General features: G+C 35.6%; 1 protein-coding gene across 17 annotated transcripts in view; it reads left to right on the top strand.

The window, feature by feature from the left end:
* The first annotated feature begins 276 nt into the window (after positions 1-276).
* Positions 277-25,751, top strand: part of PCDH15 (protocadherin related 15) — a 544,558-nt gene continuing 519,083 nt past the window's right edge. For all 17 annotated transcript variants that reach the window (XM_036336780.1, XM_036336778.1, XM_036336777.1 and 14 more), the window contains exon 1: positions 277-367. In XM_036336780.1, coding sequence (XP_036192673.1) covers positions 277-367 — 91 coding nt within the window. The remainder of the gene's footprint in view (positions 368-25,751) is intronic.

The following is a 25,751-nucleotide window of genomic DNA, read 5'->3' as shown; positions in this document are numbered from 1 at the left end:
CTCAACTGACTTGCTTACAAAGTAAGAAACAGAGGAGATGGCTTTCCTTAGAGATTACTTGTCTGCAAATTCATGTGGATAAAGAGTTCCGGCACATTAAACAAGTGTGTTACTTGGTTAATGGATAGTGTGGCACAGGTAATTAACTATGAAGTCATTAAGACTCTTCTGTGCCCTGATAGTCGTGTTTACCTATAACAGATTGATGAACTTGTCAAATGTTTTTTTCTTCCCTTTTGTTATTTCAGATCAGCCTTGAGTGGAACTTGACAGAAGATGTTACAACAGTTTTATCTCTGGAAATGGTTAGCTTCGGGGATCATCCTTGGTTCTTTCTTCGGAATCTGCTTTGGCCAGTATGAAGATGGTAAGTAAAGCTGCTTTTAGTCTGACCTTTATAGCTAGTCAGGGTTTCTGTGGTTAAACGGTAAATGAAACACACCACAGAAATGAAGAATGTTAATTTGTAGTTCATTTTCAAAGGTTAGTAGCTCTGTATAATAATTTGCCTTAATTAATATAATCCTACAGAAGTGGCTTCCAATGCACTTTGTTTATTAATAAGGATTGCAGTATGATACAAAATCCAATGCAAGGCCTCTATTTGAACAGTTACTAATTGTCACTGAGCAAATTCTTAGTGGCTATCAAAGAAAACGAAAAATAAATAAATAAATAAATCCTACTTAACAACCCTTGAACTAGCACAAGTATAGTGGCCTTAGAGAAAACGTAACAACAGAAAAGATACTAGCCCTACCTGGTTTTGTTCAGTGGATAGAGCATCGGCCTACAGACTGAAGGGTCCCGGGTTTGATTACAGTCAAGGGCACATGCCCAGGTTTCAGGCTTTATCCCAAGTAGGGGGCATGTAGGAGGCAAGCAATCAGTTATGCTATCTTATCATTGATGTTTCTGTCTCTCTCCCTCTCCCTTCCCTTTTGAAATCAATAAAAATATATATATTTTTAAAAAGATACCAGAATTTCCTATAATAAAAGATCCCCAATAGGGTCAAAAGTAGATGTTATTAGTGATTTTAGTGTTAGCACTTTAACTGTTTTGTATTAGTTCATTCCCCACTCTTTTATTTGGAAAGAGTAAAAATATAAAAGACTTGACATTAGGCTTTGTAAGTCATTTCCTAATAGTAAGTTAGTTACTTTAGAAAGGTATATTTATCATCAAACTCCTTAGGAACTATTTAACATATTATGTCTACAGTGGCCCAAATATGCCTATCTTAGATATTTCAATATTGAAGGAATATGTCTTAGAATACTATATAATGAGAGTTAGGATATATATAATGTTAAGTTTAATAGAGAAAAAAAAAGAAAACAAAATGGGGAGGGGGAGCTCCTCACTCTAGAATTTGCTATTTAAGAAAAAAAAAAAGAGTTTTGTCCTTTTATTATTTTTTTTTATTGTTTTTTCCCAACATTTGTTTAGCATTCAGAGTACACAGGTAAATAACTGTTACCAATTGGGGTTACTGACTGGGATCTTGGCAACTGGGATCTCGGTTCTTTTTATCAATGCAGAAAAGATTTTAAGGCCAATGAAAATGAAATATAACTGAGGCCTAGATGTTATCTTTATGGAGAAAAAGGTCGGGGTAGGGGTGGGGAGGTCCTAAACCACCTGACTAGTGATATGCTCTGGGAGGAAAGGTTACCCTGGGGGTGAGGTTCTTGTTTTCCCAGTTTTGCCCCTTGCTAGGCTTCCTGCCCTGGTGAGTTTCTGTACCTGGCCCATGGCACTTGCTCTGCTCATGTCTAACATAAGCATCTCCTCATCTTTATTGCCCCTTGAACTAATTGCTCTTAGTGGCATCAGAGATTGTGAATTGTGTTTATGCTTTGCTTGGTTATATTGAATGATCTATTGGTCAATGAATTACTTTTGCTTTATCCCAAACAGTGTTCAAATGTGCACATATTAGGATATTCTCAGCCCTCCCTATTTAGAAAAAAATATGCCTCTTTGGGGATTCGCAGAACAGTTCACAATAGCAACTATTTTCATAAAGTCAACAGCCTGTTCCCCTGAAAAGTTCGCTAATTAGCACAGTGTTTACTTCAAGTGCATCTGAATTTAAAATTCACGCCAATGCTATTTATGGAGATTGTGAATCTCCAGCCTAACCACACATCTAAAAATGTACTAATAAAATAAATAATGTAACCACTACTTTTAAACAAAAATAAAAATCAGTGCAACTTAAAAGAGCATGCCTTTATATTTAAATAATGCATTTGAAATTGTGCCCAGGAATATATGACACATTAGTGTGTTGATATTTCCTTATCTTATCAGACATTCTATTTTCTATTTATATTTCGTGCTCACGTGGAGCAAGCAGGGGAGAATTCAGTGTCGTTGCTAACATTAGACCTTATAAGCCCTGTACTTCTTAGAAATGTAATTTAGGCTATCAGAGGAAATCACTACCAGTTGAGCCTGTAATGCTATAGATTGGGTTTCTTAATAATCCCATCAAAGCCCGTGGTCTTTCTAAATGTGCTTGCGTAGCTTCCCAAACAAGATTCTCAGGGCACTGTTGGCCATCACATAATCTACTCTCTGAGCAGAGTGGAACTTCACACCTGCTAATTGGTAGTTTATAGGACTGCTGCCCCATAAAGCACTGCCCTCATGGATGACTTCTTTATAGCCATGGCTAGAAAGCCTTCCCAGGTCTCTCCTGGGGGCAAGTGACTCAATACTTAGAAAGACTGAAGGGAGCCCTAACCTGTTTGGCTCAATGGATAGAGCGTCGGCCTGGGGACTGAAGGGTCAAGGGCATGTACCTTGGTTGCGGGCACATTCCCAGTGGGGAGTGTGCAGGAGGCAGCTGATCAATGTTTCTCTCTCATCGATGTTTCTAACTCTCTATCCCTCTCCCTTCCTCCCTGTAAACAATCAATAAAATATATAAAAATAAAAATAAAATAAAATTTTGAGTCCATACTATGCAGGAATGAAATCGGTACTAGGCAAAGTATGGCTAACACAAAAAATAATAACACTTGACTGGAATATGTGATCTGAATTTCTTGAACAGTTGTTTTTTGTTTTTGTTTTTTGTTTGTTTGTTTGTTTGTCTTTTGTCCAAGTGCTTGGGTATGCAAGTACATGGATAGATTGAAGGAAGATAATGGTAATAGTCAAAATCAAGATAGATACAAGGAAATTAAAAATAAAAACACCTTGCCATAGATAATCCACTGGTTGGGTTAGCCCATTTTGATAATTTGCAACTGATTTATATAGAGTTAAGAGCTTTACATAGAAAAACATGAAAGAGAAAATGTTAAAATACACTAAGGCTATTAGTATAACAATCTTGGGTCTTCTTAAATTAAATGATGGGATTCTTCTGGATTTTTAATTAAGAACAGCATCCTTATGCTTTCCTATTTATATTCTCAAGCATAGAAGCGTTGGAAGGACAAACAAATATAAAGTTTTATTTCATAAATACTTTTACTGAAATGGAATATTCTAGTTTTAGACAAATATGTGAAACTGTTTCAAAGAAAAACATATTATATAATTATTTTAATGTTTTGTAACAAAAACTTTACATGAAAACTTTGGCTAGGTTTTAAATCATTTTATATTTCTCATTCTAATTGCTGGGATAAGCTTTTAGATTCGGTAATAAAATTTGTAGCATTATATTAAATTAAATTAAAATGTAATAATTTAGCTAATTGACAGAAACTTAGAGAACCTAATAGATTTGTAGTTTATGGTCTCCCTCCCCTTAACAGAGCATTAGGATTGATGTTTTATCTATACTTCAATGCATTACCAATAATGACAATTTTGCTTGAATGGAAATATGTTTCTTGATCCCAAATTGAGTGAGGAGAGCCTTAAAAGGAGGTGACATGGGGAACAGAGGAAGCAGGACCATCTGCTGAATTTTGTGTTGTGTGGGCAAAACATCTATAAAATACTAGAGGCCCCGTGCAGGACACTCATGCACCGGGGTGGAGGGGCCCTCAGAGGGGCCCCCTGCGACCTCTCGCAGTCCAGGACACCTCAAGGGATGTCCACCTGCTGGCTTAGGCCCGATCCTCCTGGGGATCTGGCCTAAGCCAGCAGGTGAACATCCCTCTCACAGTCCTGGGCTCTCGCAGTCTGGAACCACTCGCTCCTTACTGCCCACCCGCAGTGGAGGCGGGAGAGGCTCCCGCCACCACCACTGCGCTTGCCAGCTGTGAGCCCGGCTTCTGGCTGAGCAGCACTCTCCCTGTGGGAGTGCACTGACCACTAGGGGGCAGCTCCTGCATTGAGCGTCTGCCCCTTAGTGGTCAGTGTGTGTCATAGCGGCTGGTTGTTCTGCTGTTTGGTCAATTTGCATATTAGGGTTTTATTATATAAAATATTATTTGTTCTTACAAATACTATGATTCACAATGAGGTAAATTAACTAAGTTGTGCACAGAGTTTGTGTTTTTGTTTATTTTGTTTTGATTTTGAGTTCATAATAAATGATGAAAAGGAAAGAGAGAGGGGAAAAAGGGAAAATGATTATGGGTAATGGGTATGTGTTATTATTTCTTCTGCATTTTAAATTGTTCATATTAAATCCTTTTAAAACATGTACCATAATCATATAGGAAATGTGTTATTTAAAAATAATTGTATGTCACAATAGTATGACTAAATTTGAGCCAAATGTTAGCAAGGTGTATGCACAATGAGTGTGTATGTGTATGTGTTGGGGGGTGGTGGTGGGGTTTTTCCTAAGTGTATACAAATCATGCACGCCACATGACCTTTTAAGGAAATGGTTCTCCCTGGCTGATTGAGTGTTTAGTCTTCTGTCCTTCCAAAAATCTTCTGTCCTTCCCTTGAGCTGTTGAATAAATCAGTATATATCTCTGGTGTGACTGGAATCCTTATGTAGTGTACAAGCAGAACAACTACATGAAGAGACCCAATTTATAATCTGATAGAGTCCCAACATTTCCTGAGGCTCAGTGCCCTATAAACTAGTAACTCTGAAACTCAATTTTATACAGTTTAGCACAGCACCTGACATATATGGCCAATGTTTACTCAAACCTATTTTATTGCTACTATGACCCTCATTACTTATAAATAATTATACTTCTTTTTCATAAATTTATACATTGATTTATAAATGGGTATTTTGTATTCCTGAAAAGTATATGCTTATTCTTTCTTTATATCTCTCCAAATTTACCAAGCAATTTGAAGACTTAACTTTGTTAAATTAAATTTTATACCTACAACTGTAAATGACTTTTCCTTTTCTTGGAAAGCTTACTGATTCAAATGAAACATACAGTGAACTTTGGGGAACATTTTCAGGTTCATTTTCATGCTTATTGTTACATAATCCACGGAAGGTCAGTACTGAGATTGACATGTCAATCAATCAAGGCTATAACCAAGTTCTAAAGTCTGATGCTAAGTTTCTGACACTAAAAACGGCGAACTTCATTTTTATCAACGCATCCCATGGTCATGATGTAGAGTACCAGTGGCTTGTACTAATTAGCCTGGAATTAGAAGAGAATGGCATATAAAGTATAGTGTAGATAACAGAATTATAAGAAAAATGTAGCTGAAGTACTTGTGTGTCTGAGCAAGATGTTTCCCCCTTTAGATGCTTTAATAAGAGGTGGTTAGGTAAACTGAATAGCTCTGCAAGAATAATTAAATGATCACCATGACTCATGTTGCTCTTCTATTATAGAATCTTACACGGGGCTCTGCTACAGCAGCATCTCTCCCCCATGGACTGTATATTCTAATCGTGGGATACTCATTGACTCACCCAGATCATCTTTTAAAATTTTCTTCTTCTTTGAGTTTGTTATTTCTAAACTTAATTCTGTATCTTCCTCCTCTTAACATGACCTTTCTCTGAACATAGTACAATGCAATCATTTCTTTATACTATTTCAATTATAATTAAATTAAAGATAATTATTGGAGACTATACCTAAGTAATTTTCAGCAAATATGGTTGTCTTTGAAGCTTAATTCCTCATTTAAATATGATCTTATGGCAACATGCATATAGGAAGAAATATAGCAAATATACATGAACTCAGGCAGATACACATATATAGTACATAGATATTACGCATTTTAGACAAAAGTAAAACCATGCATAGCATATATTGTTATTCAAAATTTGTATATAATTATAGACATCTGTCCTTGTTTACACCTTTCACTTATTCTTATAGCGTGTATTTACTGTGTTTTTATTCTGATAAGTTAAATTCAAGTTTTGAGAGTACCTTTGTTGCCCTAACCAGTTTGGCTCAGTGGATAGAGCATCGGCCTGCGGACTCAAGGGTCCCAGGTTCGATTCCGGTCAAGGGCATGTACCTTGGTTGTGGGCACATCCCCAGTGGGGGGGCGTGCAGGAGGCAGCTGATCAATGTTTCTCTCTCATTGATGTTTCTGGCTCTCTATCCCTCTCCCTTCCTCTCTGTAAAAAATCAATAAAATATATTTTTAAAAAAATCAATAAAATATATATATTTTTAAAAAGAGTACCTTTGTTGTTTTTCCTATAAGCAGCCTTAAAATCCTAAAAATTTGTCTTTTATTAAGCTTTATAAACTATTAAATTCATATACATTAAGTAGATTACATTATTATGTGACAGCTATAGTGGGATGATACAAACAGGGCATTGTTATTCTCAATACTTCAATACAACTTTTGTAAACTAAATTTCATCTTTAGATGATATGTTGAATGAATACTCTATATAAGGCTTCCCCACACTTGCATTTTTTGTCTCCTCTTTTGAAGGTGAGTGATCTTGTGGATCCTTCTACCCCTAATATGAATTTAGTTTTAGAGCGAAGGTTGGAAAGCATGTCTTTCTTCCTTCAGCAACAATTTCCCACTAAGCAAGTTTAAAAACATGAACTCTATGACTTGTCTAAGGTCTGACCTTGTACCTATAATGATTACCTCAATAGTTTTTTTATACTCTAGTTAGGCTCAATTAAAACCTATCTATATATCGTGCAAGGACAGAGAGCTAAAGGGCCAGAAAAAAAACAAACAAACAAACAAACAAAAAAAACACAACAACAACACTCTGATAATCAGAATATCAATTATTGTACTTAGAGGATTCTCTCTCTCTGCGAACACACACACACACACACACACACTTTTTCTTCCCCCTCAGTGTAACAGAATAGCATAATATTGAGACTTTGGATACTCTCATGTGTCCTATTAAGGCAGGGAAAAGAAGTAAAAGGTCTAATTCAGTGCCCAAGCGATTCAGATAAAATTAATGATACGTGGCAATGTGGGCGACTCCCTTCGTGGTTTTGACAAACTGGAAAATTTGAACCCACTATAAAATAAATGGCTCACACCCTAACCGTGTTGAAAGACAGAACTGATTTTAACTGTTTTTTAATAGAAATTGAATTTGGGCAAAATGTAATTGTAATCTAGCTTGGTCTGAGTCTTTATTGACTCAGACAACTCAAAATAGAGCGGCTTTCCTTTGTTGGGTCCTTTCTTGTCAAATCTCTATATCTGTTAACACCACTTTTTCTTCAATTTCCTTAAGCTCTGCAATTTTGTGTTGTTTTTTTTCACACCTCCACTAAAACTGCACTCTCTAAGGCCTCCAATGACTACTTTCTTGGGCAAATCCTATAATTTTCTACCATTTGAGCAAACAGCATTATTGATCTATCTTTCTGCAAGTTTTTCTCAGAGACTGACTTTTTCTGATTATGTTTATGTCAGACTTCTCCATCTTTCTGGTGGATAGTCTACCTTTTGCTATTCTGTGAGTTCAAAAGTGCCCCACTTTTGTTTATATTTCCAAAAAGAGCTATATTTTATAATAAAGAAATATGGATATTTTCCATTATTAAGCCCTGGTCTTGGTCATTTTCTGTTCCTTCTGAATTTCCTTACACAGTCCATTCATCTAACTATATATCCACTGCATATATCACTATTTTTTCTCCAGCCATTTTTATTTTTTTATAGAAGATTTATTTAGTTAACACTTTATTGAATACCAACTCTGGGAAAAACATCAGAGAAACAAAATTGAGGCCATCCCTTAATTCATGTATAATAATGAAAGAGGTAATCAATACAGTGTGATCTATGGAATAATCAAATTAGGTATAATGTTTGTGCTTTGGGACAATACACATGGAAAATCTGACAAAGAATTTGAGGTAAAGATATTCAAAAATGCTTTTAGGATGAATTTTGATTTTTCAAGTTAAGAAACTTAAAAACATGTGGAAATTTCAAAATCACTGAAGAATACTGAATTGTTGTTCTATGCAGCTTTGAGGATTGTACATGATGTTTTATTATTCATCTAGGGAATGTTCAATATTAAATACCAAAGATAACAAAACAAGTACTTGATTGGGATCATCATCTGGCTGAAACTTACTTATAAGCTTATTTCTTTCACAGAACTCCAGCTAACAGCAATCATATCTCTTTCTCTGTCTCCATCTCTCTGTCCCTGTCTCTCTGACTTTGTCCCTGTCTCTGTTTCTATCTGTCTCTCTCTTTGCATCACACCATTAGAAGCTATTGTTTTATTGTTTGTGGTCCTCAGTTTTTGCAATTGATTGCATTTAATGCCTTATTACATACTATTATTATTTATTTGTATATATAGTATATTGCATATGCTTTATTCTGACATGTTCTAAAAGTTTCTTAAAATGATGAATAATACCACTGTTCATTTTATGTGTAAACAGTATCTTACCTAATAATAGACAAACATGAAAATTGATCATACCTTCGCTATACTAACCAGCCAATCAGGAGAGTATGCAAATTAACCTAACAAAGATGGCGGTTAATTTGCATACATAGGCTCCAAGTGGTGGAGCGAAACCTCATGGCCCCGGGGCTGGTGCAGCGAAGCCTCATGGCCCAAGGGCCAGCTCCGGCTGGAGCCTGGCCAGAGCGAAGGCCTGGGTTGCTGGATGCTGGAGGAAAACCGGTGCCAGCAGCCAGGGGAAAGGAAGGCCTATTGCACGAATCTCTTCATGCAACAGGCATCTAGTCTCTTTATAATAACCACTAATGTCTATTTAGCACTTATTAAATAATTCTTTCACATATATTATCTATATATATAAAAGCCTAAGCGGCTGTCACTACTGAACAACCAGTTGACTGGTCACTATGACACACACTGACCACCAGGGGGAAGACGCTCAATGCAGGAGCTGCCCCCTGGTGGTCAGTGGACTCCTGTCGTGGGAGTGCTCAGCTGACTGACATGTCCCTGTGACCCACCATCCCGGTGGCACCCACCCATTCCCTTAGCTCCACACGCAATAACCAATAACAGCAAAATCTTAACCTTTCTTTCCAGATGTCCCTCAATTCTACTTACTCTTTGATATTAACTAATTCATTATCTTTTGATATTCTTGCTATTGGCACCCAATCAAAATTAAATGAGTATTTTGCTAAGCGAAATAAGCCAGTCAGAGAAAGATAAATATCACATGCTCTTACTCATTTGTGGATTATAATGAACAACATAAACTGATGAATAAAAACAGATCCAGAGACAGAGAAGCATCAATCAGAACATCAAACCTCAGAGGGAAGGTGGGGGAGGGTGGGGTAAGGGGGAAAGATCAACCAAAGGACTTATATGCATGCATATAAGTCTAACCAATGAACACAGACACCAGGGGGTGAGGGCATGAGTGAGGGGATAATGGGGGGATAAGGACACATGTAATACCTTAATAAAGAGAGAAAAAAAATTAAATGAGAAGTGGTTGGCAAAGAATACAAATTTATTTTCACTTATAAGGTGAATACATTAACACATCCTTCTCCTCACATGGTTACCATTCTTTAGTGTGGCGAGCACACGTAAGATCCAATCTCTTAGCAAATTTCAAGTTTACAATACAGTATTACTAACTATACTCAGGTAAAAGGTAGAAGCAATACATAGGAAAATATAATTATAAAGGATAATGTGGGAAGGACATGCTTAGAAGATACTCTTTGCGTAAAGTTTTGAAAACAATGAGGGACAAAGCCATGGAGACTCCTATGGATGAGCTTCAAAGACAGAGCACACAGTGACTAAAAAATCCTTGAGATGAGGACATGACTGGTGGTTTTCCTTATTTTGTTTTGTTTTAATTTTGTAAACTTTTAATATTATTTTGTATTGGTTTTAGGTGTGAATCATAGTGGTTAGAAATCATATACCTTACCTAGTGTTCCCCCTGATATTTTCAGGACCCAACTGGCATCATACATAGTTATCGCTGAGTCTGTTTCAATTTTGTTTGTATATATTGTTCTTTAGATTCCACCTAAAAGTGAAATCATATGGCGTTTGTATTCTCGGACTGATATTTCACTGAACATAATACCCTCTAGGTTCATCCATGCTGTTGCAAACGGTAAAATTTCATTCCTTTCTATGGCCCAGAAATATTCCATGGTATATATAGTGTGTTCGAAGAACACAATCAGAAGCAAATGTTGAAATGTTGAGCTGATTGAGGGAGAGAGGGAGAAGAGATAGAATCAGAGAGGTTATGGGGGAAGTTGATTAACAAGGCATTGTAGGCAACTCTAAGGACATAGAAAGCTACCAGTGCTTCAAGCAGAGGAGTTAAAGGATTTTAGTCAATTTTTAATAAAATTGCTTTGGCCCTTGTGTTGAGGATCAGCGGTCAAGGTCAGGGTGACCAATGAGAAATTTACTAACAGTATTCCAGGCAGAAAATGAAGATAGCTTAGACTAGGTCTTCATGACACCAGTGGTAAAATTGGTTGCCATGGATGTATTTTGAAGGTGTAGACAAAAGAGTTTGCTGGTGTTCGATATAGAGAAGACAAAAATATAGGATTTAAGGTTTGCTATTAATATATTTGGTATGACCATCCGGAGAGACTGGGCAACTGCATCCATCAAAGGAATAAATGTAGCTAGAATAATCCTGGCTCAGGCAGCCTAGTTCAAGCTGCCACACTCTCAAACACTGTATTTTATAGCCTTAATACAGAGTGTTATAGGGCTTATGAAGTACAATAGTATAAACACTGATCCATGAAACCTTAGGAGAATGAGGCAAGCTATGCTCATTTCTGATTATATGACCATTTCTTTAATATATAATTATTAACATCTACTACATCCCATTTTTATGCTAAGTTCTGGGGATGAAAACATAAAAGATATATTTTTCAACCTCATGAATGTTATTGCCTACTTCATATGAAATATCAGCAAAAGGGACAAAAATGCATGGCAAGTATAAATCAATCTACTGTACATTTTGAGAAGCTGAATTTAAATGGATGGCATTTATGCTGCCAAATTAGAAGGGTGGTAAAGCCCAAGTCAGTTGTGCTTTAGTCATAAACATATTTTAATTTAATTTATTGGGGTGGCATTGGTTAATGCAACCATACATGATTTGAGTATACAACTCTATACCACATCATCTGCATACTGCCTCATTCCCTCACCACCTAAAGTCAAGTCTCTGTCTACCACTTTACCTTCTTCCACCTACACTCACCCACCTTTTCCTCTGGCAAGAACGATTTTTTAAATCAAACAGGTTTGAGTGACTTAGAAAATGCATGAGGCACTACATTAGATTTAAATGGGACACATATAAATTTCATGTGTATGCCAAAGCAAAAGAAACATAAGAGGATTAATAGGTGATAAAGCACTGGTATTCTTGGATATGGGAGATTATCTATGGGATGAGCTTTAGAATCAGATAGAACTTTTTCAAATCCTGGCAAAATCAATATATAATTTTTGATGAGCTATATAACCTAAGACTTAGATCTCCATCAGTTAAACAAGGATAATAGCAACTTTTTATTAGATTGCTGTTAGGATTAACTGATGTTATGCATGTAGATAGCTTAGCATGCTTTCTGGTATATAGAAAAGGATAAGTACATATTTTACCTATTATAGTAGTTATGTTTTCAAATTGAAGGTAGACTTAATGTTTGCTCATCATTAATCAATATTTTTCTTTAATTTTCTTAGAACAATCAAACAATCACTATAACTTCCACACACTCCTTTCTGTGTACTATAATTCTTTTTATGATTTTCTGTTCATCTAGCCTGTGAATTTCTCAGCTGCATTTATTTATTTATTTATTTATTTATTTATTTATTTATTTATATTTTTTTAAAATAGATTTTATTGATTTTTTACAGAGTGGAAGGGAGAGAGATAGAGAGTTAGAAACATCGATGAGAGAGAAACATCGATCAGCTGCCTCCTGCACATCTCCCACTGGTGATATGCCCGCAACCCAGGTACATGCCCTTGACCAGAATCGAACCCGGGACCCTTCAGTCCGCAGGCTGATGCTCTATCCACTGAGCCAAACCAGTTTCGGCGAGCTGCATTTATTAAGGTTTCTGGCATAGCATACAAACTCAGTAGCCATTGGTATCTATATCTCTTTCTTCTTCTTTTTTTTATTTTACCTTCTTCAACTTTAGGTCAATTTTCATTAGTTTTTCTTTACACAGAGGAACTTTTATTAGTTCCTTCTTATTAATCTTTATTTACTAACTAGAGGCCCGGTGCACCAAAGTTTGTGCACTCAGGGGGGGGTCCCTCAGCCCGGCCTGTGCCCTCTCACAGTCTGGGACCCCTCAGGGAATGTCCACCTGCAGTCTTAGTCCCGCTTCCCTGGGGATCGGGCCTAAACTGGCAGTCAGACATCCCTCTGGCAGCCCGGGAGCCCTCAGAGGATGTCCACTTGCCAGCGGGGAATAGGCCTAAGCTGCAGTCAGGTATCCTTAGCACTGCTGAAGAGGCGGGTGAGGCTCCCACCACCACTGCTGTGCTGGCAGTTGTCAGTCTGGCTTGTGGCTGAGCAGAGCTCCCCCTGTGTGAGCACACTGACCACCAGGGGGCAGCTCCTACATTGAGCGTCTGGCCCCTGGTGGTCAGTGTGTGTCATAGTGACCAGTCATTTCCAGTGGTTCTGCTGTTAGGGTCAGTTTGCATATTACCCTTTTATTTTATAGGATAGAGACCTGGTGCATGGGTAGGGGCCAGCTGGTTTGCCCTGAAGGATGTCCCAGATCAGGGTGTGGGTCCCTCTGGGGTGCCTGGCCAGCCTGGGTGAGTAGCTGATGGCTGTTTGCAGGCTGGCCAAGCCCCCCATCGGGGACCCTCACCCCATGAGGGTGTGGCCAGCCTGGGTGAGGGGCTGATGGCCATTTTTAGGCTGGCCATACACTCCGGTGACCCAGCTCCCAGCCTCTCCTTTTATTCTTTTTTTTTTCTCTGAGATTTATTTAACTTCTATAATTGAAACTTTGTAACCTTGAGTGGAGCCCATGTCCAGCCAGGACAGGCATGAAGCTTGGCTTCCTCCATCGCCAGGGGAAACCCAAGCCTCCTGCTCGCTCTAGCTCTGTGGCCACCGCCATCTTAGTTGGGTTAATTTGCATACTTGCTCCTGATTGGCTGGTGGGCATGGCTTGTGGGTGTGGCTTGAGTGTAGTGGAGGGATGGTTAATTTGTATGTTTCTCTTTTATTATATAGGATATGCAGATGTTTCTTCTCTTTCTCTCTCCCTTGCTTAACTCTTGTTATTTATAAAATGAGTATTTTTTTTCATAACAGATTTCTAACTCATGCATCTACTTTAAAAAGATAATCTTAACCAGATTTCCCAGAACGCATTCTTATAAAAATTTCCAGAGTGATCATGTACCTATTTTAATGCCTCCAAAGCTTTCTTCTGTTATCATATGGGAACATTTTAAAGATATGCCATTCAGTTATCTTCCCAATGAGAGTGAAGTTTAAAAATATTTTCAATTCTTGAAATTACTAAGACTTAAATTTGATGTAGGACCTTTGTCAAATAGTATTTATTAAATTTTATTTCCGTTGGAGTTCATTTGAATATATAAAGTGAGATATAGTCCCAGAAAAAGAAAACAAGAAAGAATATTGTCCAGTGAACTGCTGATACTGGCACTGAGCCAGTTCATGCAACATGTATTTATTACTGAGAGCTTCTTAGATACATTAAACCTGAGAGGAGCAGCCCTTTCCATCCTCTTTAAGGATGCTTTTTGACACTCTAGGTTCCCAAACAATGACATTTGAAAACATCATGATGTATTTCTGTTCATTGTATAATATTAATGCTTCATTCCAAAACAGAAACAAAAATACACTTAAAGACTAATTTACATATTAAAGACTAAAAAAATCAGCTTCTATTTACTGAAAATTCTTTAAGATTTTTTGAAGTACAATGCCCATGCTAATGTTAAAAGATATATTATGCAAATATACTTGCAGAGAAACTCTGTAATTTTAAATTTTCTACCAGCCCTATCTCATAAGTAGAAAAAAATGAATGGACATAACAACTGGCCAAATGATGGAGTTGCTAATAAGGGTAACTAGAATCTTATGAGAAAGAACTTTGAAAACAGAGGAGGTTCAACCTCGTTCCCTAAGAATGGAAAATGTCAATAGTATTACATCTTGTTGACTTTGGACACATGTATTATGATATGAAATGCAACAATTTAAGATTGCTGACTTATTTTGTTAGAGTAAAAGTAAAGAATATTTTTTTAAATCAATGACTTAGAATATTAAAAACATATTAAGTGAACTTTGACCTCATTTAGAATTCTATGCTTATGTGATTCCTGTACCCAGATTTCAAATGGACATTTTTTGGATCTATACCAAATTATAAAACATATTTCTCTAACAGAGAAAAAAGTCTGCATTTAAAAAATATGTGACATACTCTTTTAAAATTAAAGATGCAGAGAAATAAGTGAATTTAAAAGCATATACAGAGGCAAAAATGATATTCTAACCTCGGAGAATTTCAAAATAGAATTTTCTCATAATGCTGGATATATTCCAAGTTTTTCAACACATGCATTGAATCTATTAGCAAATTATATTAACCAATCAAATCTGTTGCAGAACTTAATAATATGAGCTAGAAAAAGTAAAAATATTCTTTCTGGAAATTCTGCAACGTTTTCATTATTATTATTATTTTTTATTTTTTTAGCTTTGTAGACACTATTACAGATATACCCAGTTTCCTGCCTGCCTTAACTCACCTTCACCCAGCCCCTACACCCTTCTTCCCTCTGGCCATCCACCGCACTGCTGTCTGTGACTGTGTGTCATATATATAGTTCCTTCACCTTCTTTCATCCAGTATCCCCTCTCTATGCTGCTCTGATAGCTGTCAGTCTGTTTCATGTATCCATGCCTCTGTTTTTGTTTTGTTCATCGGTTTATTTTGTTCATTAGATTCCACATATGAGTGAGTTCTTATGGTATTTGTTTTTCCCCAACTGGCTTGTTTCACTTAGCAGTGTATTTTTCTAAGTATTTGGAGAACATCCTTTCAGATTTGAGCTTTGGAAATCATTTTGAAAATGTTTAATATAAGGAATTATTGGAAGATATGATTCTAAAATAAATAAAAGGACTTATGTTAGAATAAGTTTACCAAGCTTTATCATAAATCCTCTCCTTCAGGTTGTGAGGTTACAACAGACATTTATAAGGAATAAACTTGGGTAAAAATAAAAACTGATACTTTTTATATAAAATATATTTTTTGTCATTTAGTGCCGAATATATACTTTTGACTTTTTATTTTTCAATGGATTTTGCTTTAAAATGTAAGGACATAAGAACAACGTAAAATGAATTGCCACTGCTATCCTGATCCGAGTCCATTATGACTATTCTGGTTTATGACATAATCATAATTGCTTCAGGCATTGAAATGGATTTTCATATAAATCACAGCATCGTTGCTAGCGGATATTTTTCCTATTCCATTAGATCTCTGTTAATACACATGTAATATGTCTAATGCATTAATTGCTTTATACACTATTTATTCACTTAATTATTTATTCACTCAACAAATTTTAATTGGGTCGATTTTATATGCCAGGTACTATGAAAAGGGTTGGGCAAGGAGTTCCATCTGAGGATGGAAGAAGTAATATGTAAGGCTTCATGACCAGAAGTTAGGATGGTGTGATCAAGGGTCTGAATGAAGGCAATTTAAATCAAGTGCTGATGCTACTGAGGAAACCTATAGGGACCAACCTTTGTTGGCCAATGACAGTCATTTTAGTCTTAATTTTAAGTGAAAATATTGGAGTTTTAAAAGAAGGAGCAGAAGTAGGGGAAAAGGTGTGACAATATGATTCAATTTATTCTAAACTAGATCACTACCTATAGTGAGAAGCAAGGCTTTGTGTGAAGACTGATGGGAAAAAAATAGCAACTTAAGATAAACACCTATGGCATAGCCCTGCTGGCATGGCTCAGTGGCTGAGCACTGACCTTTGAATCAGGAGATCATGGTTCAATTCCTGATCAGGGCACACGCCTGGGTTGTGGACTTGTTCCCCAGTGTGGGGTGTGCAGGAGGCAGCCTATCATTGATTCTCTCTCATCATTGATGTTTCTGTCTCTCCCTTCCTCTCTGAAATTGATAAAAATATATTTAAACACACACACACACACACACACACACACACACACACACACACACACACACACCCCTATGGCATAATCCAAGCAAGAGATGATGGTAGTTTAAACTCTGAGGGTGTTGAGGGTGTGTGGGGAATGAAACTGGATCTAGAGACTAGTTGAGAGATTTAAAAAGATGAAATTACACACAGAAAGACACATACACACATGTGATGTGTTATTTATTGGAATCCCGGAAGGAGTAGAATAATGGGAGGCATAGGTGGGTGTAAGTAGTTATAGAGTAGGATCATTCACTGATAGAGAAATTTTAAAAGGACCACAATTAGAGGGGACATCATGAATTTAGTTGTGGGCTTATTGTGTTTGGAATTGCAAGCAGTTAATTCAAAATGATATTGAATTTTTACAATATTAATAGTAAATAGTTCTAAATGTTTGCCCTGATTTCCTAAAAAATCATCAATGTTAAAATGTTGTCAGTTTTTTACTTTATTCTAACTTTAATTTTTATTGAAAGATAAATTATATTTAATTATGATTACTCTCTGGATCCTTTACTCAATGTTGCATATAATTAAATGAATCACATCCAAAATATAATTGGTAAGATAATTATATATTGGGCATTCCTATAAAGAATAATAATTAAACCTAATTTTTTCAACAAAAATGACATTGATATTTTGTATTTAGTTAACTTGTATAAAAAAATCATAAAGCCAAAATGATACAGAAATAAAAGAATGTCAGTCTAGCATTCTAGAACAGATAAGTTTTCTCTAAAAAAATCGTTTCTAGGCCTTTTTTCCCCCTTTCGATATTATAAGGAAAACATTTAGACTCTGCTTCAAAAAACACCTTTTCAGTTTCAGTCCTTTGACTAAATAATATTTTAAGAATCTAAAGCCAAATAATATATGTTCCTCCTCGTAGACCTCTTCTTCTGAGGTTGTATTTCTATGACCCTCTATACATCAAGTTACAAACTATGGAAATTGCAAGTAATTTCAAAATTATTGATGGCTCCATTATACAGTACAACAAATTTGAATTTTTAATTTATTCATAAGCATATGTATGCAAACTTTTGAAAAGAAGTTTAAGGAAAATTATTATTCATTATTTATCCACATCCATGTGTAGGTCAATATGAAAACACAAAACACAGCTATTAGTTTTGGACTGTTTAGAGTAATATTCACCTGAGAGTTGTTCTCCTCCTCAAGGGACACAGGAGATAAAGGGACAGTAGGCTCTTTATTATAGGGTAGGGTACAAGTGTGAAGGAGGGAAACTAGGCACTATCCGGATCCCATTAGCTGTCTCAGTTTTTTTTTCTTCTTCATTGTTTCTGTCTGGGTAAATTTTTGCCTAAAAAATATAGAATCTTTATTATTAAATACTTTAACTGTACCATATATCCTCTAGACACATTAACACTGTAGGGAGACATTACTTGTTGTCATTAAGTTTGTTATTATTTATTGTTATTAGCTTTCCATGACAAAAGCTTCCTCTTTGACAAAAGTTTAGTCATGCTCTTCTGAGCCTTCTTCTCAACTGGGCCTCACACTTGGCCCATGAGAACTACTAACTCGCAACTCGAACTGTTTCATATACCTCACATACTAAGAGACTTGAACACACACTGGTGTAGTTCCGAAGAGCTCAGCTCTGCATCCCTAGGTTGACTCCCACAGCCTGCGTGAGGAAGCTCCTGTACTGCCAAAGAATTGGCTGTTTTTTCCAGGCAGAACCTGACTAAAGGCTTCTGACTTACCTTTTCTTAGAGCATTTCCTTTAGAAAACTTGCAGTTGTAAATCCATCTCTTTTCCTCTGTAATGCATCTGTCACAACCCAGAAATATCTTTCTCAAGGACCTGGGAGCCATCGTTTTGAAATGTAATCAAGAAAAATAGGCCCCTGGCTCCCAGGCTCTGAGGGGGAGTAGGAACCTGACTTCGATAAGCACCCCTTACCAAACAGGTGGCCCAGTCACACTGACCACCCCCTTAGAGTCCTCCAGCACTTGTACTTTTGCACACCTCAGCATTTAAAAAGAATCCTTCCTTTTGTTTTAGCAAGGTTGAGCCCAATTTACAGTAAAGTCAGTCTCTCACACTGTGGTAGTCTGAATAAAATGTCTTGCCATTTCTAATGTGTTCAGCTTTATTTCTCACTGGCATTGGGATATTTGTAATTTGTCATCAGGTGACAAATGTAAGGCCCTCAGCAGTTTTATGTTTGCACTATTTTTAATAATTAATATTTTAAATAACAAGCTCTATCCAAATTTTTCATCATACGTCTCTTTCTTGTTCCTCCACTATGAACCCCAAGAGTGAAAGGTGGCATATGCCAAATTACATTTAGAGAATTATAATTAATTTGTTTACCCTGTTTTAAGTAGCCAAACTTATATACAAATCTCTCATAGAAAAATAGTATTATACACTTAATTGACATATTTTTAGCATGAATAAAAAATGGCTTGTTACTTTATGGCTCTTCATAATATAAATATTTTAATGTAATAAATGTAATATTTTTAGGCTTGTAAAAAAATGTTAAATTTTCAAACATGTAACCACCTTTTTTTTTTTTTTTGTAATCACTGTGCAGATCCTGGCAAATTAACTTCAAGTTATTTAATTTTAAGCAGTACTACTTTGTATAGTCGATGTATAAATCATCAGTAGTTTCAGGATTTTCCTGTTTCTGACAGCAACTATTAGAGCAAGTTGCTAATGGGGTCCAATGTATAACAATGAATCAAATATACTAGCAATACATGCTCTTGTGGAGAAATGTTTATGAACATTTTAATGGATTTAGAACCTCACATACCTAAGCTTTATTATGATTAAAAAGATGGATTTATAATATCATTCACATTGTTACTGAGGGTCAGCTCATGCAGTTTAGTGTTATTGAGAATAGAGACTTGATTTTAAGAGCTCCAAATATGGCATTACTTATTTCTAACTAAAAAATAAGTCAACATTGTCCCCACTAATTTTATATAAAATTAAAAATGATGAGATTACACATTATGGTCTAAGGCTGTGTTATACATCAAATTTTAGCAAATAAGTGAGGGGGGAAATGGAAATTCTGATTTTATTTTTAACCTGCTTCCTTGAGGTAGCTAAGAAAAAAATGAATAATGAGAGAGAGATTGGATATGTCAAATAAATTGATGTGTGAATAAGAAGAAAATATATTTGAATATTCAAAAGAAACTTCCAGTTACTATTTTCTCTGTATTACTTAAATATGAATACTTTAATTAAGCTCTATTTTGAAGGGTTAGTGTGACCAGTACTTAATTATTGAGATCATACGTAGTCATTTCCCATTGTCCATAGCTCATTTAAAACACTGGGATAAAACAATAATAATCACATGATAGCTTCTTGCAAACCACTAACAAAAATAGATGTAATTTTATGCCCTTAACAGCTTGAATGTTTCAATAATATCATAAGTGTGCCATTTGTAATATTTTAAGATGTTAAAATTCAGCTATATTGAGTGGCATTCCAGTGATTATCGACCATATAATTTGCCTTTGATTGAATATACATGTAAATAATTGATAAAGTAATGTGGTACATTATATTTTTAGTTGTTTTTTTAAGAACAGGTGATATGAAAGTATTTATCCACTCTAGAGATAGTTTCAAATCCTTTAAATCAAAATAAATTATGGAAGATGACAAAAAATTGAAGTAAAATGAAAATTGAAGGAATACAATCAAAATTGATAGACAGTTCACTGAAAGGTTTTGTGATTTGAGTGGATGTTTTAAGTAAAATTATTTCAGTCTGTTTTTGGTTATTTGAAATTATCCCATAGGTCCTTAATCTAATCTCTAAAATTAAAAGATAATTATCCCATCCACTCTTCTCTGTTCATTTTCTACCTAATTGCTCAAACCAAATTTTGAGATGCAACCTGGATTCCCTTTCTTTATCACATTTTTTATATTTATACCCATTCAATAGGTCAGTTCTATCTATGCTACTTGTTAGTTATACTAGCATGTTGTGTCAGTCCCTTTCTCTATACTAGTGCCTTACTGTTTCATCAGTTAAGGCTCTCATGTTCTAATATTTTGACAATTATAGTGGCCTCTTAAGTGGTCTCACTTCCTCCCTGAACTTGCATTTTTCCCCAAGAGTACTCTTTCTGAAAAATAAACGATAGAAACAAGTAATTCTAAAGTGATCAAATGTTTTAGCCTGGCCTGAAAGTGCTCCTTAATTCACCCAGCTTTCCTATGCAAACTCACCTACTAAACTTTTACCCGATTAACAAACATGGCAACTTTAAAAGCTACTCAAACAAAACATGCATTTTAAGCTTTGTCCTGGTGTTTGTCCAGTGTGTCACCTGAAGAAGTTGTGCTCGTTAATGCAGAGCCAACTTGGGCATCCTTCCCAGTAGCTTCCCTTGATCTTCATCTCCTGTAGAGTTCTTCCCTCTCCGCTGTCTGTGCCTGGTATGCCTTGCATGTCATGTTTCATTCATCACCCTAAATTAATTGCTCATCTCTGTGTTTTTTTTCTACCTAGACTACCAAGAACTGGGTCATATTTTATATCTCTCTATATGGGAATTTTGAATGTGTTTTACTATCCAACTTGGTAGGTTATCTTTAAGGACTACTTATTTTGCCTGTGGGCTTGGCTGTTAGCCCTCTATTTAAGATAGATCCCTCCCATCTGTTTCAGCCAACTTCTCCATGGTTGGAATCATGAAATCATTTGCTTTTTGTGCCTTTTCTTTACAGGAGACCCTTAAACTTGGTTTTGAAATTTTTTTATTGCATAAAGTATTACAAAGAATATTACAGACGAAACTGGTTTGGCTCAGTGGATATAGCGTCGGCCTGTGGACTGAGGGGTCCCAGGTTTGATTCCGGTCAAGGGCATGTACCTGGGTTGCGGGCACATCCCCAGTAGATGTGCAGGAGGCAGCTGATCGATGTTTCTCTCTCATTGATGTTTCTGACTCTCTATCTCTCTCCTTTCCTCTCTGTAAAAAATCAATAAAATATATATTTTTTAAAAAAAGAGTATTATATATGTTTCCTCCTCACCCCCCTTTGACATTTCCCCGGCCTCCCTTACCCCCGCGTGTCTTGTGTCCATTGGTTATGCTTATATGCATGCATACAAGTCCTTCGGTTGATCTCTTACCCCCACTCCCACCCCCCAACCCTCCCCGGCCTTCCCACTGTAGTTTGACAGTCTCTTCGATGTTGCTCTGTGTCTGTATCTATTTTTGTTCATCAGTTTATAATGGTCTTTATTATCCATAAATGAGTGAGATCATGTGGTTCAACTTGGTTTTAATTCTTGTTTCTGGTATGCCTTCTTGGACATGGCTATTTAGACTGTCCCTTTTTCTTGAGCCTTCCAGTGTTCAACCTTGCCAACATAGCCATGTACATCCATTTTTACTCTTAGGTGACATTCAACCCTAGTCTCATATTGCTAGGTGGATAAAATACACATTCACAACTATACCAATAAATGTGTTAAATAAGTTAATAGTTAGATGAAAGATAGTATGTGTTTATAAATAACTTAATTCCTGAATATTTTCCCTAATTCCAGAAGCAATTTTATTTTCTATCACTCAAAACATTCTTCTTATTACAGTACATGAATGGGTAGTAAAAATCATTTAAATTCTGAATTTATATTTTCTCTCATTCCTTTGAGAGATAACTGCACAGTTATCAAATCCCTAGTTTTATTTTTTAGACATGCTTTATGACATTTCAAACATTGAGTACAGATAACAAACAATAATAGTTAATCAAAGTTGATTTTCGTTGCCTGAAGCATTATCTGTGAAGAATATGGCATAGCAAACGTTCTTATAAAATGTGTTGATAATGCGCTACTGAAATACAATAATAAAACAAAAGATTAAAGTTTTCTTCTTTATCTTTTATTTCAACCTTTTATATTGGTTGGTTTCTTTGCCGGATTTTGACAGTTCTTTTTAACATAAATGATAGTTTTTATAAAATTCTGGGACTCAATTATAATAAAGACAAATAATTTGATAAATAGGATGCATAGATAGGGTAGTTAGTAATTTTAATCTATATTTTGCAATTCATTTCTTTTGCTATGAAAAAATTAATTTAAAATCTTCTAAGATGTGTTTTAGAATAGTTACTTGTGAACTGACTGAGAGTTTCCACTCAAAGTCAAGTTAAATGGTTAGTAATGTTTACATGTAAAATTTAATAAATATTAAGAAATGTTTAACCAGTTTAAAATAAATTATACACATATATTATTTTCCAAATGTAGGAAAGACAACAAAAATTGAGAATAAAATTGTTATTATCTAACCCAGCCAGCTTGGCTCAGTGATTGAGTGTTGACCTATGAACCAGGAGGTCACAATTAGATTCCAGGTCAGGGCACATGCCTAGGTTGCGGTTGTGGGCTTGATCCCCAGTAGGGGACAAGCAGGAGGAAGCCTATCAGTGATTCTCTCTCATCACTGATGTTTCTGTCTCTCTCTCCATCTCCTTTCTTCTCTGAAATACATAAAAAATATATTAAAAATTGTTATTATCTACAAATAAACACATCATATGGTTTATTTTATTTTCAACAACATTAAACACTTAATAAAGTCAATGTTTTAAAATATTACCAAAATCATTTAGGAAACATGGAGTCTTAACAAACTTTCAATTTTAGTATTTCAGTAGACAGTTATATTTTAGTAATTATTCATTAGTTTATCAATTCATTTAGTCAACAGGCACTCATTCCCTATATTCTAACAGACACTCTACCAAGTACAAATGTGATAGTAATAGGACTTTTGAATGATCAAAGGTTACTGTTTTTCAATGATCAAAGGTTACTGCTTTTTTACTAGAGTCTTTACATTTGTTAACTTTAATCCTAATTAAAATCATGGAAGTACCTGAGGTTTATAGAGACTAAACTATCCTGTTATTAGATGAGACACCCCTGATGCAAGTACAGGAACGTCTTATTCTGAAACTCCTGATACTCTACTGCACACCACGCAAGCTCAGCTCTCCATTTGCAAATGAGTTCCACTCATCTGCCTCGCTTTCTTCCTCCCTCCCTTCCTTCCTCTCTCTTTGTTTTATCTTTCAATTTTTTCTTTACATTTTTATTTCTTTCTTTCATAACTCTTAGCAATAAAACAACCAAAATACAAAAAGTACATTCGTGATCACATAATGAGGTTTTCTGTGGATACATTTTAGCCCCATCTATTAAATATAGCAAATGCTACATAATATTAAATTTCTATTTTCACTCTGAATTATCTTCTTTTATATCAATTCATTATAATTTGGAATCCAAAGTTTTCCAAGTAAATTTCAGTAATGAATGTTTTGTTTTACTTATTTTTTATTATTAATTTCTAAATATCACTTTCTTTAGTAAAATATTGTGAATATATATGGTGTTCTTAATTCTGATAAAACATTAGTTTAAGCTAAATGTGTCTTTATTTCCAAGACTGTAAAATATAGTTAAAAATTAAAAATTGAAATATTTCAATAAATTTATGCATGAGATAAGATATATAATCTGAGGCATGATCAAAATATGCAGTGCTCCTGCCATCAACTCACCTGAAGGGTCAAAGAAGGCCAATGGACAACCTGAGACTTGAGTTTTACTGGAGTAGTTTATGTCATTTGCTTAGATGGCAATTTCAGAGAAGTCAACACCAGGAAACTAGTCTACTTTCAAAAGCATAATAGAAAGTCAGGCAAAGAAAGTAAAATAAATTGAAGTAAACTGAATAATTAGGCTCGGAAGATTGGACTTTATTCTAAGTTAATGGGAGTCTAATAGGCATTCAATCAAGAACTAACCAGAAAGGAATTGTGATGTTAAAGAAAACGTATCTGATAGTAGTCAGCAAGATGCATCAGGTCTTGAAACAGAAAATAAATGACTGAAAGAAAGCACAAGTTAAGGGGAGGTTATAGGAGACACTGGTGGAAATGGGAATAGAAAGGAACAGACATGCAAGGCAGTATAGAGGAAAAATCGACTGCATTTACTCATGCATTTTCAATGAGTAAAGAAAAAAGATACACAGATTACACTGAGACTTGACAGTGGGATTTGGGATAATGAAAAAGAACATTTAATTGAAGTCTTGCAGAACAGGTTAAAAGCATTAGGATAAATGACACCAAACCAACTGAAATTCCCATTGCTCAGGACCTGTGAAAAATGGAAATTAAAGTCTTGTCACTGATTATTGTATTTTTTCAAAATCCAGAGCATCAGTAAATTCTTTCAAGCACTGAGTTTCCGTGGGGATACAGTGTCTCTCTTCAGAGATAGTGAAAGCCAAGGACATCTGATATCTCACTGTCCCCCCTCCCTCAGCTAACTTTCTCTCTCCTCTCTAGTCCTCTCTCTCTCTCTCTCCATCTCCCACCCCTGGTAGAAACAGGCAGCTTCGGCCATGACTCTCACCACCCCCCCACACTTACAAATGTAAAAAGTAATCTATCTCTTTTTACATCAGGGAGATGACTCCATAATGCCCTCTTTTTTCATCTATACTTCCCTTAGAGCATCAACATTGTCAACCAATCCCTTTCTCTAATTTCACTTCTGTGGGTATGCACCCTTGTTAGTGTCCTGTTTTCTTCCTTTTTCTGTGGAGCCATACCCCACAGCACCACCTTTTAACATTCATTAAGTTTTCTATGTGACTTTATTTATTGAATCACTATTATTACTTATAAGGATGAGATTACACAGAGATTGGGACTTGAGAAGAAAAGATAAGGGGTTTGAAAGTCAAGATAAAGCTGAAGGACTGTACTTTTAAAACTATTTTCTTTTCTTTTTAGATTTAAAATAAGAAAAATGGGTAGAGGTTGAGTAGTCATAGGCAGAGAATATAAAATATATTGAGTATTTTCCATTTCTGAAAGAGGTAGATGGAAACATCTGCTTAAGATATCTGATTAGGTAGATAAGAGAAATCATAAAAACAATCCTCATATTTTGTGAATTCCTTGTAAACAGTGTTTGCATATATCATCTTGGTATTGTCACACATAATAAACTTTTCTTATGAAATAATCTTGGAGAGGTATGCAGAGGCCAACATATTTAATAAATA

Source organism: Myotis myotis, unplaced genomic scaffold (assembly GCF_014108235.1).
Source record: "Myotis myotis isolate mMyoMyo1 unplaced genomic scaffold, mMyoMyo1.p scaffold_m19_p_15, whole genome shotgun sequence".
NCBI classification, from domain to species: domain Eukaryota; kingdom Metazoa; phylum Chordata; class Mammalia; order Chiroptera; family Vespertilionidae; genus Myotis; species Myotis myotis.
The sequence above is the reverse complement of the archived record's forward strand: the minus strand, read 5'-3'. Positions and strand labels throughout refer to the sequence as shown.